This window comes from Coffea arabica, chromosome 3e (assembly GCF_036785885.1).
Source record: "Coffea arabica cultivar ET-39 chromosome 3e, Coffea Arabica ET-39 HiFi, whole genome shotgun sequence".
Classification (NCBI taxonomy): Eukaryota; Viridiplantae; Streptophyta; class Magnoliopsida; order Gentianales; family Rubiaceae; genus Coffea; species Coffea arabica.
Genome location: NC_092315.1, coordinates 689,359 through 706,124, shown reverse-complemented (window position 1 = coordinate 706,124; position 16,766 = coordinate 689,359). Strand labels below are relative to the sequence as shown.

Sequence of the window (16,766 nt, the reverse complement as noted above, 5' to 3'; positions counted from 1 at the left end):
CTTTTCTTGCTGGCAGATGAAGCAGCAATTGCCAATTTTTTTTTTCCAATTTTCCTTCTCCCCCTCTCTTCCCCTTTCCCCGCCACCCTCACCCTCCCTCGGTGCGATTTGGTCTTGCAACCAGATCGTCCAGAACAGAAAGGGAAGGGTGGTAGGGGAGAAGTGGGGGAGAGGGAGAGGGATAAAAAAAAAGGAAGGATCAAAATCGGACATAGTGGGAGGATGGCAGGGGAGGAAGAGGGGGAGAGGGAGAAAGGAAAAAAAAAGAAAAAGACCAGCACCGGAAGAGGTGATCGGTGCCGAAACCGACGGAGGTGGTGGTGGGTTGGGGTGGGGGAGGAAGAAGAAGAAAAAGAAAAAGGGAAGGGAAATTTTTTTTTTTTTTTTTTTTTTTGTGTTTTGGGTATTTTGAAGTGTGTAGGTAAAAAATTTTGAGAAATTTTTTTAGGTTACTGTAGCGAAAGTTGGTAAAAAACTAGTATAATACAAACTTGAGTAAAAACTCAACTTCCAAACAGACCCCTAGTTATTCGGTTGTCAATCTCATGCTACGAATTTTAAGTGGTAAATTAATCAAGAACTGGGTACGTAGGATAAAACTATTGGTACGTAGCATAAAAACAATAGATTATGGAACAAACTATTGGTAAGTAGGATAAAAAATTGCGGTTTATTACAATAGTTGTTTGCAATGAATTAAATTAAGTACCGACTGATTTTTCAAGTTTTTTTGGGTGATTAGTTCAATATCGAGACTTGCTTGTCCAATCTTATTACTTTTCTTCTTTTGGGCTTTCTTCTGTATTTTTTATCACCATCGGCGTGATTCAGAAAATCCAGTATGCCCAGTTGGCGAGATGAAACTGTCTGATGCACTTAAAGAAGTGGACCAGTTGGCGAGATGACTGATTTTATATATACCAACTTCAGAGAAAGTAGCATCAACTTCGTTTAAAACTGAAGCACACAAGACAGACTACATATTATGCTGCCACATCTTACCTAGCATACAATGAATAAGAGACCCCTTCTTTAACAGCCTCAAGAGAAATGGAAGAGAAGGAATCTGAACAAAACTGTGCTCCAATTAGCATCGCATCATCGTCTTGGTCCTGCATCAAGGATAAATTTAAAGTCAACACCAGAAACAGAATATGAAATCTTAAAATCAGACCAAGTGCATATATGTCACAGGACTCCTGAAATTAATAAGCATGGAAATGCAAAGATAAAGCATGCAAAACTACACTAGTTTGTGCTAGCAAAGATCAACATACATAAAAAGGTCAATCACAAGTGGATAAGCAAAAAAATCCTCCAATACCTCATCTAACAGCACCACAAAATATTCAGTTGGCAGAAGTCGTGCCTGGCCACAACTTTTGCTGGCAGTTCGAAGATGGCATCCAGTTAGAAAAGCTTCTCGGCCCTTCTTCAGAATTCCATTGTTAGGATCAGCTAATTTGTAAAACCTGCTACAAAATCCTTGCTAGACATCTTAGTAGATCAACAAAGAACAAGATGCTGTACAGCAATGATAACATTGATTTAAATGATGACTAATGTGCTTAGTCGCTGAAAGTTCACCTTTGCAAAGAAAATGTCCCAGCTTTAATTTAGTTATGGAATTAGTCTACTAATAACAGTCCGCTAGTTGCTTGTGAAGAGGTATGGTAACAATTAGCAGCACATGAAAAAAGAGAAGAAAAAGGCTTCACAAGCAAAAAGTTGAGCTAATTCACCACGTTAACAAATTGCCATATAATGTATGGTACACTCATTTAATATGCTGTGCAGTTCATTTACCTACAGTGAAGATACAGATCAATGGTGTTAGAGCTCCAAAAGTCGCCCAATGTGATCATGTCTATGTTGGCTCCTGAGAGAAACTTAACAAATTAAACATGACTACCACAGCATTAACACTTACTACTACAAGCAGGGGCAGGAAACCCATAGCTTGGAAACTGTTGGAAAAGAACTAAGCAGTAACGCTAAATATGAGTTGCCTCATTATAGACAAAATTTTCTCAAGTAATTTAACACCTTTATTTAGCCTACTGCTCTTACGCCTTTAATTGAGTGTAATATAAGTTTTCCTTAACCACACATGCTTCTATTTTTGCTTACTACTCTTACGCTTCCGCATAACTTCCGCGCATTTTGTGTTTAGACTGAACTAGCTAATCGATCATAGCTTAAGACTTGAACGTTTGCTAGTGCCGCACGGTGTGCTGGCTTGTAGGAAAACAAGCGACCCGTGACACTAGGATAAAGTGCTATATCTTATACTCTAATTATATCTCATAGAGCTTTCCCAACGACAAGAGGATCAATGTTTCACAAACAAGCTCAGTTAGACAACCATATAAACAAAAGGCCTTAATCTTGCATATAGCACATATGCATATCCACCTCCAACCCGTGTCTGTGAAAGAGAGGACAGTGATTATCCAATCTCGCTATAGTCTGTGTAAAATATCTGAACTACTAAATTCTATAAATCAGAAATCACTGTTGATAACCAGTGATGATCCAATTTTGTGTATGATTTCTCAGTTGAACTACATTAGTAAAATAATAATAATAAGGGCAGGCCAATAAACATATATGTATCGACATGAATCACGGCTTTGGTGATGGTCTAGCAGCCGTTCTCTGCAGCAGTGATACCTTCCTTGGAGATTTTATACTAACGGCAGTAACTTTTTCGAGTGTTCCTAACTGAACTTCCAGCTCTGAGGGATCCAAAGATAATTTTTCGCGAACAAACTTATCTAGATCAAACTCTTCTTCACTTCTGGTACCTTTGACATAATCAGAGGATCGCCCTGCTGATTCTTCTCCACTATCTCCATTTTCAGCTCCTGGTGACCCTGTGAATGAATTGACTACTTTCTTGTATGGATTCTGACCCAAATTTAGAAGTTTCTTTATGCTGTCAATTGCAGGGTCGATGATATCTAAGAAACCCATAGCCCATGCAGCATCATCAACAACTTCAGTACGCTGCACCAAATTGAATGTTTTATAATACATTAATTCATTTGAGTACTCAATGCTTAGAGGTCCACCAAGTTTTATTCTGTTTACCTGCTGAAAGTATAAATTACGGATTTCCTCTGCACGTACAGAATTCCCTTGGTTTTCTTCCAGGGATGCCCAAGTCATCCAGGTTACATAGCTCTGAGAATTTATGTTCAATGAAGATCTAAATAGTCTTCGAGCTGCTGACAAATTGCCAATTCTTTGCTCCAAAACACCCCAAGCCTATTATATAAACCATAATTCAATGGTCGAGATTTCATTAGTACTTTTAGTCCAGACGGATACAATAGAAACTTGAGCCAAGACAAACTGGAGTCCCACTTTGTAAGAGGTGGGCTGCTACATTGCAAGATCTTATTATTTTCCAGCTATACTGTTGGTATCCGGTGGATTTTTTGGTTGTTTCAGGGAGATAAAAGTGTTCTCTAGCAGACCGGCATTTAAGAATGGCACAGCAATTAGATCATGGTCCAAAGAAAGGTCATTTTGCTTGGTGATTGTTTCCAATTTTCAACAGCTTAAGAAAACTTACTGAGGCATAAGGAAGATCATATTATCACCATATTCAATTATATGATTCCTTAGGATCGAGGAGGCACTCAATTTGTGTTGCCTGCCTTCATCTAGATGTACTTTTTATCTAAAGGAGGGGGTCTTGGACAACTAAATGGGAACTAGATTTAATACCATCCTCCTTACCTGAAGGCAACGGCCAGCACTTTCAGTAGTAGAATCAATTGAGAGGGCTCTCTGGTACAAGTCCCTAGCTGTAGAGATGTTTCCTTCTTTCCACTCCATCCATCCCCAAGCCTTAATGGAAAAAAAGTTGGCATGTCAATCTTAGTGGATGTACTTGAATAAATGAGCATAAATCTACATACAACAGTGAGAATAAAGTCTTACAATCCAAACTGGTTGGTGCCTCGGATCCAGTTTAGATGCCTTCCTGAACAACATCCTAGCAAGATTTGCATTGGAGTATCTGTATTCCAACAAAGCAAGGGATTGAAGAAGAACTGGATCTCTTGGATTTACAGTGTGTCCTATCTTCAGAAGTTTCCTTCCTTTGTCTATATTTCCCAAATTTGATTCAAAGACTCCCCAGACATGCCAAGCAAACCTATTCTTAGGACTAGCCTGCACCGCTGCCTGCATGAGGAAAAGAAAAGGTCACCATGAATGCAAATCAACAAGAAAACTAAACATCTAACTAACTGAAGAAACCGAGACGAAATTTTATGTTTATTATCTTTGTTTCCAAAATATGGACAATAATTGAATTAGTAATCAGAAATCGAAGTTGCAAAACACTCTACCTCAAAAAGCTGCCTTGCTGCAGGGTTGTTTTCCTGCTGTGCCTCCAGTTGAGCCCATGCCTATCCAAAGAGACATCAGTACAATTAAAAGTTTTCCCCTTGTAACCAATCGCAAGGAAAAAGAAAAGAATCAGTAAATGCCGTCGCAAGTAAGCTGTGTAGCAGATAATCTCTTTTGAAGATAAATACTTACGAGCCAACTGGCACAGCTTTTTGGATTACACTTAGTTGCCTGCCTGAATAGATAGCGGGCCTGTTCATATCTCTTCGCTTTAGCTTCGAGCAATGCAAGCGTTTGGTATATGTACTCATTTCCACCACAAAACTTCAGACCTTTGCCAAGAAGATTCCTTGCCTTCTTAATGTTGCCCTGTTTCAGCTCCAAGACTGCCCACCCATGCCAGGCAGCAATATGCCTCTTATCAGCAACTGTAGCAGCGTCAAACAATTCTCTAGCCCTCCTTATATTACCCATCTTATTTTCCAGAACAGCCCAGCACTAGTGCAAGGAAACAGGTCTGAGTTAATTTTCTGATCTATACAATAAAAAATGGCAAAGCATGCTGTTGGTTAACCATTCTCCTTTGCACAAAAATAATTTACATGCAGTAGATATCTGGAAATCGCTGTTGTCCATCCAGCTAAATATATATGAGGATTTTCATTTACCTAAACCTTCAATTCAAATACTGTAAGGGAAGTGACAAGGCCAGAGCAGGTCTCAACCACCCTCCTCCACCTCTCCAATCTTTCCCCCACCTAAAGAAGTTCCGACCCTAGAAATGGAAAAGAAGAAGAGAACCTGATGCTGGAACTCCACTAATTATGTCTTCCAAATTGTGCAGATGTAAAACTTAAAGCGAGTGACCAATGAAGAGAAATTAATGAGTCCTTGTTATTTTTCACCCCATAGCTCATGGCACATTGGACTAAGGGATTGATAATTCAAATAAAGACAATATGCTTAGAAAACGAAATGCCAAATTGATCACTTGAAGTATCACTAAATCTACTTTGGGTAGGATATTAGGATAACACTAGCAAACTAATCTTGTCTTGTTAGTTTTTACCCGGTTGAACTGCTTTTTTGCCTCATACACGAAGTAATAAATATAGTTAGGCTCTGAAAGCTTGCTAAATTCTTTTAACTTATTGGACAGCATTAGTCAACGAAATAAGCTTGGGTTATAACAGAAAGCGGATACTAATGATGAAATTGGATTGAGAAAGGCTAGAATAACAGGTATACTAACCTGCCAAATGTACGGGTTTTCTCCCTGTGTAGCCTGGCATCCCTTTTCATAAACAGCCCTGGCTTCACCCATTTTAGATTGCTTACTCAGAATCTTGCCTAAAGCTACATATGATCTCCCATCTTCCGGCCAATAGTATATGCACTTCATAGTCCACAAGAGTAACCGCAAAGTCATTATCAAAAATGAAGAATTCAAGATATCTAACTGCTGATAGAATTTGAAAAGAGATTGGTATGGAACAAGATGAGTACCTTCTGAAGTATCTTTTCTGATGCTTGATACTGAAAATTACGTGCCAATATTTTAGCTCGATACAGAGCTAAGTCCAAATTAATTGTCAGCGGTTTACCACCGGGGATCTGTTCTACCCTTTCAGGCTCAAAAATAGGCATCTTCTTTGCGAATTTAGAAAGTTTAGCATCAAATGGCATTGATGAAACGGACGATTTCTCTTCCTCAACTTCTTCATCCTCGGACTCAATTATTTCTTCTTCTTCCTCTTCCTCCTCCTCCTCCTCCGCAGTAATCTCCTTCAGTGGCCGGCGAACAACAAGCAACTCCTCCAAGGACTTCTTGGCAGTCCTGATCTTTTCAGCGACTTCAAAATCATCTTCTCGAACAATAATATCATCGGCCTGAGGTTGAAATCTTTGTGGGCTTTCTTGAATAAGTGGTGGTGGTGATGATGATTCATGGGAACAAATGGGACTTAACTGAGGATGCGAAGAAGAGGGATGGAGGGCCTTGAAGGGAACGACCAAATGGAATTTTAAGGGATTGGAATTTTGAGGAGAAAGAAGAGTGTACTTGGAGCTGGAGCAGGTTGAAGGAGGAGGAGAAGAAGAAAATAAGTGCATTTCTTTTTACTTCTCTCCTCGCAACTCTTCAACGGATAATAACTGCATGAATCTATACTTTACCTGGGAGCAGGTGAGTGGCAGTCGAAGTGGAAGTGGAAGGGAGGCTCTCAGGAGAGAAATGAAAGTCGAAAAATTTGTTCATCTGCGTTAAAATGTTACTACATGGTATGATTCTCTAACTACAGCATTCAGATTCATTATAATCCAACTCGAAATTTTGGTAAACGAGGATATTAACCAAAAATTTCTTAGCCTTCAAAAAGAAACTCTTGAACACCATACTTTGACAAGAGGGAGGAGCGATCATTTGACAACATGTTTTGGTCCGATGATATAACAAGTAAATTTTTGTAACTTTAAAAACAACCAGGGAGCATGGAAATCTGCTCCGTAAAAAAATTATAATGTAATTAGCTTTTGAATTACTGCGATCACATCCTTTCGGCTAAGCCATGCAAAGAAATATGGAAATATAGGAGGAGTAATATGAGCAAATACTACTAAATAGAGCCCCTCCTGTCCAGACTCTAGAGTTCAAAGTGGTGGTTTTCCTGCACAGCACACACCATCAGAGTAGCAAACGCTGGGAAAAGAGGCTACTGGTTTGCAGAGTGGCGGCACGTCACGGAGCTTCTTGAGTGGCTTAGACTTCATCGGCAATTGTAGATTTTTTAGACACGTGGAAGCCGTTTATTGGTGGTCTAAAGGGGATAGAGCAGAAGATGTCGAGCCATCCCAGTATGTCCGATTCTTTTCTACACTTCTCAAGATATATATATATATATATATTTTTTTTGGAGAATGCTTGAGTAGGAAATTTCATGTAAATCATTCTTAGGTACCTTTCTCGCCAGTTTCACCGCAGAAAGCTGATCATATTACATTTATATAATCTCTTTCCTACCAATAGTAGTTTTATCCGGACTCACAAAATTGTCGTCTTTTTTTTTGGAATTATACATTACAAAACTTGACTTGCATAGTCATAAGTTCGTTTGGTCCATAGCACGACGACGCAAGAATAGCTATTGCATGAACATCCCTTCCTTTGGGTCTGAAAGAATATGACATTCACCTTTAAACTTTTCGCAACAATTACCGTGATAATAATGAACCTGATTCGAGGTGGGAATAATTCTAAAAATAAGGGGACAATATTCAAGACAAAATTAATTCAGGAAAACTATTATTTAGCCTGCTTGACCGCTAGTACATTACGTGGAATCCTTCAAAATTTTAGAGCAAGAAAAAACACCACTAACTAACGAAGAAATTGTAGTCCATACCACATCTGGCTGAGTTTCATAAATTAATACTTAAAAACAAGCTCCCAGAAACAACCAGAGTAAAGATTACAATTTATGTGTTTGGATAGAAATTATTTACAAAATATTTTATTTACTTGCATTACAAACACATTTTTTATCTTTCCAATCACCTTTTTATCTCATACATAAAAAATCACCCTTGTATTCCACATTTATCATATCGTAAAAATGTTACAATAAGCATTTCAAATAATCAACCTTATTTATTGCTTTGAATAAATGTCTAAAATTTAAAATTTTACTATAACTTACCACAATTTATATTTTGAAAAAATGTGTTTGTTCCAACCAAGCCATTTTTCCATAATACCTACTTTCCCCCTCCCACTGCCCGCCGCCCAATACGAGAAACCTGCGCCATCCGCAACCCACCATGGCTATTGCTACCCTATTATATGATAAAATTTATCAACTCTTACTCCGAATGCTAGAAAACAATTATAAACTTTCTTCAACGTGCTTTATATTTCAGTAATCGCAATAATTATTCACCAGCAAACATGGCTTTGTTTGTATAATAACTTTTTAAACTAATCAAGAAAACCTGAAGATCGAATAATATATTCTTTGTTGGGAAGCTTGTTAAGACTTCCCTAACTCCCAGCCCATTTCCTTTTCCGTGCTGGTCTAGGTAGCTGCTTTGTTTCAACAGCTTCATCACCATCAGCGGTAAATGGCTTGCCATTTTTCTCTGAGACTGTTTTCAAAGAAATCGGTTCCTTGAACCGCTCTCGTCGTTTTTCCATTTTGGCAATTATCTCCAATATCCTAGGATTTTCCCTGGAAATGGCCTTTGTGCCTGTGATGTTTGTTTTATCTCTGGATGCACTAATCCTTTCCTTAGGTTTCGCATTCAAATCTTCAGTAACTATCTGACCTTCTTCAATATCTGGAGAATCGTTCCGCTTGCCATTAGGAAACTTGTTGCGCCAATTTGCATCCACCAGGAAGGTACCGGCTTTTGTATTGTCAGCTCGAGCAACCTTCTCTAGACGGGAATCATTTAAGCCCTTGAAAGTTCGCTGCTCTGAATCTTCATTGCGCTTGAAGTACTCGTATCTATCAAAGCACATTGAACTTCCAGCCTCGGAGCACCTAGAGGACTGCAGAGTGCATTGCCATCAGGAAATGTCAATATAAGGATGTCCCACATTCTTAGTGTAGACAGACCAACAAAATTGTCAGAGCAGCGCATGAATAAGCATATACGACACAAAAGGGAAAAGAAAGAAAAAAGAGAAATAAGCGGAGCCACCGCATAAGTACAAAGGACCTCCTGTAAAAGAAGCAAAAGGTGGTTTCGGAAGATGCAAGACAAGCTGGAAAAGTAAACACCAATACTGATCAGAATAGGGCTCCAACCATAAAGCTCGGAGGAAAGAGACCATGTCCAGCGTCCATTAACTTACTAGGCATGTAAAATTGCCCTAATGAATATTAGAACTCAGGTAACGCAAATTATACATGCAAATTCATCGTGTAAGTTCCAGGACAACTACTTTTCAGTTACCAAGCACATAGCACATGCAAGGAAGACAACCCGGAACACAGGAAGATTGTGCATTCCCTCTGCGATGCAGCAAAAGCCACAACCAGAATTTGTGACCTGATCCTGTACAATTCATGTGCAATCTCCAAAACAACATACGCACCACAATCAGATCCAGGTAATAGTAAAAGTTACAAATACACCAAGCATTCAACAGTGATTTTACCAAACAAAATGCAGTGCCACAATGTCATGCTTGTGTATATATGATAACATGCATGTAAGCAACCACAACACCCACCAAGTAAAGCTTCAGGGAGAGAAATTTGATGGAAGTACAATAAATTTTTTTTTGTGGGTTGGGTGGGGGATGGTTGGGTGGAGTTGGGAGGAAAGGGCATCATCCTGAAAAATCTTCCAGAACGAAAATTTAAACAAAAAGTTTAGATGTCCATCAACTCAAATAATAAACAAATCAAAATGTTTACAGGTACCATAACAGGGGGAAAACAATATGTCGTAGGTCATTTAGCAGCTAATGGGGGAAACAATCATATTGGCTCCATTGACAACTACTTTCTACCACAAGTTCTTACTGTGGCATAGGTAGACTGAATCGATCAGAAAACAAAGCCAAAGGGCTTAGAGAAGAAAAATGATGCTCCTCTTGTCACCATGCATTCAGATGGTGGTGAAGTAACGACCATTGCAAATAATATAAACAAATTAGTCTGTATCCTATATTCTATATGCTAAAAAATGGTCACCAAGAATTAAACCAAATGTATTGCTCCTGTGGAGACAGAAAAAAGTAGTTTACAATCTTGATGCACAGTCAAGCAAGAGTATTGTTTTTAATACTACCTTCCAACCATGTAAAGTCCCAACTCAACAATCCAGTGAAAATAAACAAACAGTTCAATGTAGCAGCAAAATTCAAGTCATGTACCATTAACATAGACGAGTTTCTTTCTGTTCATCCAACCAATTCTCACTAATCTTATGCTAAACCTCATAATAAGCCACACCTCAACAAACTTATCGGCATAGCTTGGTCCATAGGCTCTTTAAACCAGAAAAGCAATTGATCATATGTACTAAGTATCCTAACTGGAAACTTTATTCGACAAGGCACAAGTTGGCCAAGCAGAACTCAGCTAAGGTGGCTCTAAGTCTGGCACTCTGGCTAAACAAGGGCATCAGCCTTTTCACATTGACATTGACTGCCTAAGTATCTACAAGACAAAGGGTAGCTTTTTAAAATTTTCAAGATGTGCAAGCTCCAAGATACAGATCATTATCCAAAATAAAAAAATTGGACATGTTAATATAACCTATAAAGATAGTTCTAAATTTCCTAAAGAAAAGAAACTTGCCCATTGATGATTTCCATGGAAAGTTACTGTTCCTTATACTACAAAACATGTTTTGGATCTCATATGTGCCTTAGGTTTAATATGCATCAGTAGAATGCAACAGAATCAGCTTTGAAAACACAAATATTGTCAACCAAACGATTGAAAGAAAACCCTCTAATATTAGTGGCCTGTTGGGTCGGCTTGTGACTAATGCATATTTTTTCACAGAATAAACAAGATAAATTTTGGGAATTTTTGAATTAAAAATTGCATGCTTCGAGGACTGAGGCCAACTTTCTGTTTCCAGGGAATAGGTAGATCAATCCAAAAACTTGCAATATTATAGCAAAGCTTGAATATAGGCCACACCAGAGTAAAAGAAAAATCAAGACAGTTCTAAAAGACACAAATAAAGCAATAAACATATGCAAAAATCACTTTCCAAAATATGAGAAATACTTGTGTATATACATATACAATGATACAAAGATTTGACCTCAATTCCCCCAATTTTACCTTGCTGTCCCAAACAACCATGTCTTTGTCAGTTGAATCCCAGCACCTTGGGCGTGTTCGCTGAACATTATCTCTACGGCTAACATTAGGACTTTCCAGAAATTTACTACCGACACCGCCTTCTCTTGATAATTTGTATCTATTTTGCTCAGGTTCACTAAGATCTATAAGCTTCCCTCCATATACAGACCCATGTTTGGCAACAGATCCTTTACCCCCTGAAGTCTTGTTAAAAGGATATAATGTTCCCTCAGCCAAAACACCATGCTCAGGATACCAAGAATTGCATTCCTCTTCCCTCCACTCCAATACTTCAGATTGTCCATAATGTCTTCTTCCAGCAAAATCATCTTGATCATCAGCATGTTTTATATTCTCATCACTGTCAAACATACCATCAGAAAAACCAAATTTGGTACCACCACTGTACCTCCCTACACAATTATGTTTCCCTTGTTTACTGCATCTTTCAGATACATAAATTCTTGAATAAGGCGCACCTGGCGCCCTTACCCTGCCAACAGTTTGTGGTTTCTCGTCCTCGCTATTTCTACACCGAATAGTTTCACAGCCACTAAGGGGACTGTCAAATCTCCTTTTGCCTCTTAAAGGGCCTCTAACTTTTCCTCTACCATATTGCAACTGTCTATCATATTTACGTTGCACAATATCTCCTTCCCTACACTGAATAGATCTAAAATTTTCTCGAGTCATGTTATTGCTATATTTATGTTCACAAATAAAGTTACAATTTTTCAATTTCCTTCTAAATTTCAGCTCTCCTGATTTCCATTTCCACCGAGCATGGTTTCCACAGTCTAACAATTGTGATTTTTCAAAAATGAGCTCTCCTGGCCCATGGAAATCAAGGGATTCCAGTCCTGAGACAGAGTCTTCCCCATCATAGTGATCCAAATCCTTCTCCCTTGTGTCACCACTAAACCTCGGTATTCTTTGTTCAGTAAAATGGTGTTTTCCACTTACAGTCTGATTGTAACACTGCTCTCTCTCATATCTAGAAACTCGGCAACCTCTTTGATGAGAATTTTGAGAATAAGCACCACTGGACTGATAATCATATAATCTTTTTCCTCTATGGCTGATAAGATATTCTAAGCCCTCATAACATGAGAAATCTTGCCTTTCAGAAAAATCAAAACTATGACACCTATTTCTCTGATTGCCACATGCAGATGTTGAACGACATACGTCATGCAACTTCTTTGGATTAGACAAATAGAAAGCATCCTCATACTCGAGGTGAGACTTGAATTTAGATATCCTAGTTGATTTCCTCTCAGGAAATTTGAGCTTTCTGTTGATGGGATTTCTGCCTCTTGAAAAATATTCATAAGCACCAGACTTCATCTTGATGCTATGGCTTCTGAAGTCCTTTGAGGAATTACAATCAAATGTGACAGCCTCAGACTCTGAGTTTGGTGATACCCTTTTAACATGGTCATAAATTTTATCTGGCTCAGGATAAGCACCACATCTGGATTTTATGTCATGACTGGAAGAAGGAGAGAAATTAGTGCCACGAGTCTCAAGCCCATAGGATGATTCTGATTCCCTTACGGTTGATGTGGTATTGGATGTGACACTACCAATACATTTCTTCGAGTCATCAGAAGATCTATCTTCGGCACTTCCATCTGAATCACTGTCTGCCAACTCTTCATGGTCGTGTTCGTGTGTATCAGAAACCTGAAGACTCCCACAATTGTCTGAATCCCTATATACAGGATTACCAGCACATGTAGATGTATCATTGGAGCACCTGATCGATAGGAACACTTGATTAGCTTGTAACTTAGTTAAGAAACTAAAGTAAGAAGATTACAAAACTAATAATCTGTCCAGAAACCAGCAACATGCAAGAGCAGAGATATTCCCCATCCATATCCTTTATGACAAAAAAGTATGCTATTGTAGCGTACAAAAGATGGAAAGTATTCAGCTAGAATGCTTTCTTGCAATTATATGCACTTTGCAAACCTTTCAGGAATTGATATCCATTTTTCTTCTGTGGGTCCCTTCAAAATGGGTAGGTCATCTTTACTGGCACTATTAAAACAAACCATATCTTCATTCTTTATACCAATATCTCCAGATTCTCCTTCATGGGAAGCTTCAGCTACATGGCTACTCCCTTGATCAAGTGCCATGTTCCCAAAGCTTGAGAGATCTTCCATATCCTGCACATGAATCTGTAGCACCAAATACAGTGAGCAGCAGAATAAGACAGTATAGTTTGCAGAAGTAGAGTAATAACAAGCTACCTGTATGATAACATCAGAGTCTCGATCAACAGAATGCCTGACATCTACAGATGCTTGGCGTTCACAAATGCTGTCTTCTACCAGAATAGCTTCCCCCTTTGGCTGGATAAGCAAACAATCTTTATGTGACAATGCTGCTTAACTCAGAAGAGATTTTTCAAAACTATGATTCTCCAGAAGAATAAAAGCTTAGATACATGAGATCTGCCTATCAAATGAACTATGCATACCATCTCTAACTGCTCATGTCTACAAGAGATTTGTGAAACTGATCTCATCTGTTTGAAGAGAGTTCTATTTTCAGTTACAGCCTCTGAAGACACGTTATGTTGGTGTAAAATTTTGACAGATGGAAAACATTACAAGACAATTTTGGGCATTTGACTTCAAATTGGAGAATATTTTGTGAAATCAACAATTTACCATACTATGTCTCCAAGGATTGTAAGCTGGGTTACCCTCATTTGGTTGCTCGCGGTACCCATCCTGTAATGCAACTCAGAATGAGAGTTTATCCAGAAAAGGCCAAGTACTGAACATAATTTTGCAATTATCTTCTAACACAATGCTGAAATTCAAAACATTAAAGCAATGTTAAATCTGTGTATAAGCCCAAAGGAAGTACATTGATGAACTGGACAGCTCTTAAATATATACAATTCGTAGACAGTATTTCATTTACCAGGCAACTGCAATAGCATTTCCAACTATCTTCATCAAGACCAAAATTGAAAAAATCTGTTATGTCAGCCCCCGGATGCCTCCAAGGCTTCCACTCGAATGCATCTATATTTACATCTATAATGGTCCTGTGTACAACATACAAATAAAATGAAATGTAACACTCCAAAAGCATGTAGAAGAAGTATCTCTGAAGATACTATAAGCAACACAAAAAGATAACAGAACCAGAAAATCTACCAAGAACATGTTGGTACATTAAGAAGCACTATCTAAGATCTTATCAAGAAAAAACTCTTAAAAAACCAAGGTTTCCTAAAATTGCTGACCTAGAACGAGGAAGTGAGAAGTTATGTCCCCTTTGTGGCACTAGCGAGTTTTTGCCAAAACGAGGGGTCCAACAATTATGCTCCCAGTATCCTCTAACAAATTGGGAAGAGTAAGAAGCTACTCTGGCAGATCCATTGCATTTCAAATTACTTAGAACCGCTGCTGCCTTCGATTTCATGCACTACACAAAAGAGACGATATAATTGTCCATATGAAATAAGATGATCTCTGAGTTTATTTATAAAAGAAGGTGAATGCAGTCAATACAATCATAGAATCACGATCAAGTGACACAGATTGTATCACATTGGAAAGGGAATGTTTTTGTTGGAACAAAGAGACACACCAAAGTACTTTACGTGGAACATCTCCTGATTTTGAAAAGTAATTCCAGAGGTATATGGCACAAAGTAGACCTAAATACACAACATTCAAAAATTTTACACATTTAAAGGCTCTCATCTTGCTCCTTTTGGAATAAACAACATGGCCAGTTGAGTAGGACGTATTGCCAAAACAAACACATACACAATCACATTAACAGAACAAGTATTTCAATTACATAATGTCATCCATTTCCTAAATGTCCACAACTCTATCATCTGCAACAGAGAAAAATCTAAATGTCAAACCAAAAAATTTATAACAAATGGCTAAAAACATAAAATACATCTTGCTACACGCTGAATACATCTTTTGCACCCAAAGTGCCCAATGTATCCAGCATCAGATTCTCGGCAAGCAAATAATACTGCCGTTACCCAAGACAAGTTATGTTGCTAAGTTAATGCAAGGGATTTAAAGTATAGGAATACGAGTAAAGAAACCACATCCTACCATGACCTATACTATTCCTGATACAAGCTTGAACCTTCTGGCTTCACTGGTTTTGGGCACGGAACTCCCAAGCCAGACCATTCAAACTCAAAATTCACTCAGATTCTGTCGGGAGCAAAAAATTTCAGCGCAAACGCTCCATTTTATTTGCACTTCAAAGTAAACATATAAGCCCAAAAACTATAAAATTTTGTGTTAAGAGTATACCTCGTATTTTACACTGCAATCACCACCATTAAACCCAACCTTCCCTCTATTGCCTAGTTCAAAGCCAACATCACCAACACCACCAGTGCAGCAGCTATCATGGTTTCCCCTTCCTTTACTCCCTTCATCTTCCCCTTTAATTCCAGCTTCATCCTCATGATCAAGCCCTCCCCCAATCCCCCCAACTCGAAACCCTAATTGACCTCCATTAATAACCTCATTACCGTTTTCAACTTCCTCATCATCATTCAACACGATATTCAAATCATCCTCACTCTCACTCTCACTCTCAGATCCATTCCCACTCCACTCTTGACCTTCATCCAAAGCCACAGCCGCGGTCTCCTCCTCCTCCTCTTCTTCAGCATTGTCTGCGCCACTGCCGCCGGCGGTGAATCTCTCATTTGCCTCCGAGGAATCCGAAATTTCTGTGTCCAGGGAAAATTGAGCCAATGGTGGGACAGAATTGAGTGCCGGGCCGGCTTGAACCTTGACGTCGGTATAAAGATCCCCGAAATCATCTTCGTCGAACTCTTCCATTTTCTTCTCCCAAAATCTTGATACTGTTTCTTGGTTAAATAATGGAGAAAACCCTGGGAAAATGCTTAAACCCTACTCTTTTTTTTTTTTTTTGAAACGATAAATTGGCTTAAACCCTACTCACTCTACTAGTAACGGCTCGGTGGCGCCACAGGCATCGAGGTGGGTCCGTACCTTTACGGCTTTACCTTTATACAGAGTGCCTTTGGGAGAAATTTGGAACATTATGGAGGGCAAAATTGTCACATAAATGAATCACATCATCCTACATACGCACTTCTGATATTTTGGGCTAAGTTTGGTCTAATTCCTGTATTCCTTTTTTTTTTTCCCTGACTTAGGAGGTATTCGGGCCTTCAACCCGATTAATCCCCAACAATCCGAGAAGAGAGGGCCCATCCCCCGAACACGGCAATCCTGGGACTCGAACCCTTGTGAGGGTAATGGACAATGTATCCTGAGAAGGGGACATGACCAACTGAACTACCAGGAGGAGTATCTAATTCCTGTATTTCGGGGATTCAAAAAATACATCCAGAATTTGTATAATTCTCTTTTTGTCCCACTAATTATGGATCTTGAAGGAAGAGTTATTTATGTCCTTAGACAGCATTAGCAAATTATACCTTCGACGATAAATATCCACATGTTCTGACTCTATTTATCATGCTTGATTCTTCTATAACTCTAATCAATATTGAATCCTATCAAAAACAAA

General features: G+C 38.7%; 3 protein-coding genes across 5 annotated transcripts; all 3 read right to left on the bottom strand.

Annotated features, from left to right (window-relative positions):
* Nucleotides 1-864: 864 nt before the first annotated feature.
* LOC140038803 (uncharacterized) lies at nt 865-2,221 on the bottom strand. Of its 2 annotated transcripts, none has more exons than XM_072084145.1 (3): nt 1,807-2,221; nt 1,325-1,472; nt 865-1,112 (listed from the first exon to the last, which is right to left on the bottom strand). In XM_072084145.1, the coding sequence occupies exons 1-3, from the start codon at nt 1,863-1,865 to the stop codon at nt 999-1,001; spliced, it is 321 nt and encodes a 106-aa protein (XP_071940246.1). In that variant the 5' UTR covers nt 1,866-2,221; the 3' UTR covers nt 865-998. The 2 variants fall into 2 exon arrangements, with proteins under 2 accessions (XP_071940246.1, XP_071940247.1); XM_072084146.1 differs by having other exon boundaries at nt 1,370-1,472.
* Nucleotides 2,222-2,369: 148 nt separating this feature from the next.
* On the bottom strand, nt 2,370-7,199 carry LOC140038802 (protein high chlorophyll fluorescent 107-like). The gene is made up of 8 exons (XM_072084144.1): nt 5,872-7,199; nt 5,618-5,761; nt 4,558-4,863; nt 4,365-4,424; nt 3,952-4,197; nt 3,748-3,858; nt 3,094-3,270; nt 2,370-3,009 (listed from the first exon to the last, which is right to left on the bottom strand). Exons 1-8 carry the CDS (start codon nt 6,475-6,477, stop codon nt 2,626-2,628), a joined length of 2,034 nt encoding a protein of 677 aa, XP_071940245.1. The 5' UTR covers nt 6,478-7,199; the 3' UTR covers nt 2,370-2,625.
* Nucleotides 7,200-8,233: 1,034 nt separating this feature from the next.
* Nucleotides 8,234-16,310, bottom strand: LOC113733879 (uncharacterized). Of its 2 annotated transcripts, XM_027260095.2 has the most exons (9): nt 15,509-16,310; nt 14,464-14,645; nt 14,136-14,262; nt 13,877-13,939; nt 13,684-13,731; nt 13,454-13,555; nt 13,170-13,381; nt 11,172-12,951; nt 8,234-8,911 (listed from the first exon to the last, which is right to left on the bottom strand). In XM_027260095.2, exons 1-9 carry the CDS (start codon nt 16,046-16,048, stop codon nt 8,402-8,404), a joined length of 3,564 nt encoding a protein of 1,187 aa, XP_027115896.2. In that variant the 5' UTR covers nt 16,049-16,310; the 3' UTR covers nt 8,234-8,401. The 2 variants fall into 2 exon arrangements, with proteins under 2 accessions (XP_027115896.2, XP_027115897.2); XM_027260096.2 differs by lacking the exon at nt 13,684-13,731 and having other exon boundaries at nt 15,509-16,309.
* Nucleotides 16,311-16,766: the final 456 nt, after the last annotated feature.

What these genes read in the sequence shown, in the direction of transcription:
- LOC140038802 (XM_072084144.1), bottom strand. Translation starts at nt 6,477, where the DNA reads ATGCACTTATTTTCTTCTTCTCCTCCTCCTTCAACCTGCTCCAGCTCC. An exon ending in AAAGCTGTGCCAGTTGGCTC is followed by an intron (nt 4,425 to 4,557) that starts GTAAGTATTTAT and finishes CTCTTTGGATAG; the next exon opens with GCATGGGCTCAACTGGAGGC. An exon ending in GTGCTGGCCGTTGCCTTCAG is followed by an intron (nt 3,271 to 3,747) that starts GTAAGGAGGATG and finishes TTTATATAATAG; the next exon opens with GCTTGGGGTGTTTTGGAGCA.
- LOC140038803 (XM_072084145.1), bottom strand. Translation starts at nt 1,865, where the DNA reads ATGATCACATTGGGCGACTTTTGGAGCTCTAACACCATTGATCTGTAT. An exon ending in GATCTGTATCTTCACTGTAG is followed by an intron (nt 1,473 to 1,806) that starts GTAAATGAACTG and finishes ATTTTGTAGCAG; the next exon opens with GTTTTACAAATTAGCTGATC. An exon ending in TTGTGGTGCTGTTAGATGAG is followed by an intron (nt 1,113 to 1,324) that starts GTATTGGAGGAT and finishes TCCTTGATGCAG; the next exon opens with GACCAAGACGATGATGCGAT.
- LOC113733879 (XM_027260095.2), bottom strand. Translation starts at nt 16,048, where the DNA reads ATGGAAGAGTTCGACGAAGATGATTTCGGGGATCTTTATACCGACGTC. An exon ending in AATGCTATTGCAGTTGCCTG is followed by an intron (nt 13,940 to 14,135) that starts GTAAATGAAATA and finishes GTTGCATTACAG; the next exon opens with GATGGGTACCGCGAGCAACC. An exon ending in GACATGAGCAGTTAGAGATG is followed by an intron (nt 13,556 to 13,683) that starts GTATGCATAGTT and finishes TTGCTTATCCAG; the next exon opens with CCAAAGGGGGAAGCTATTCT.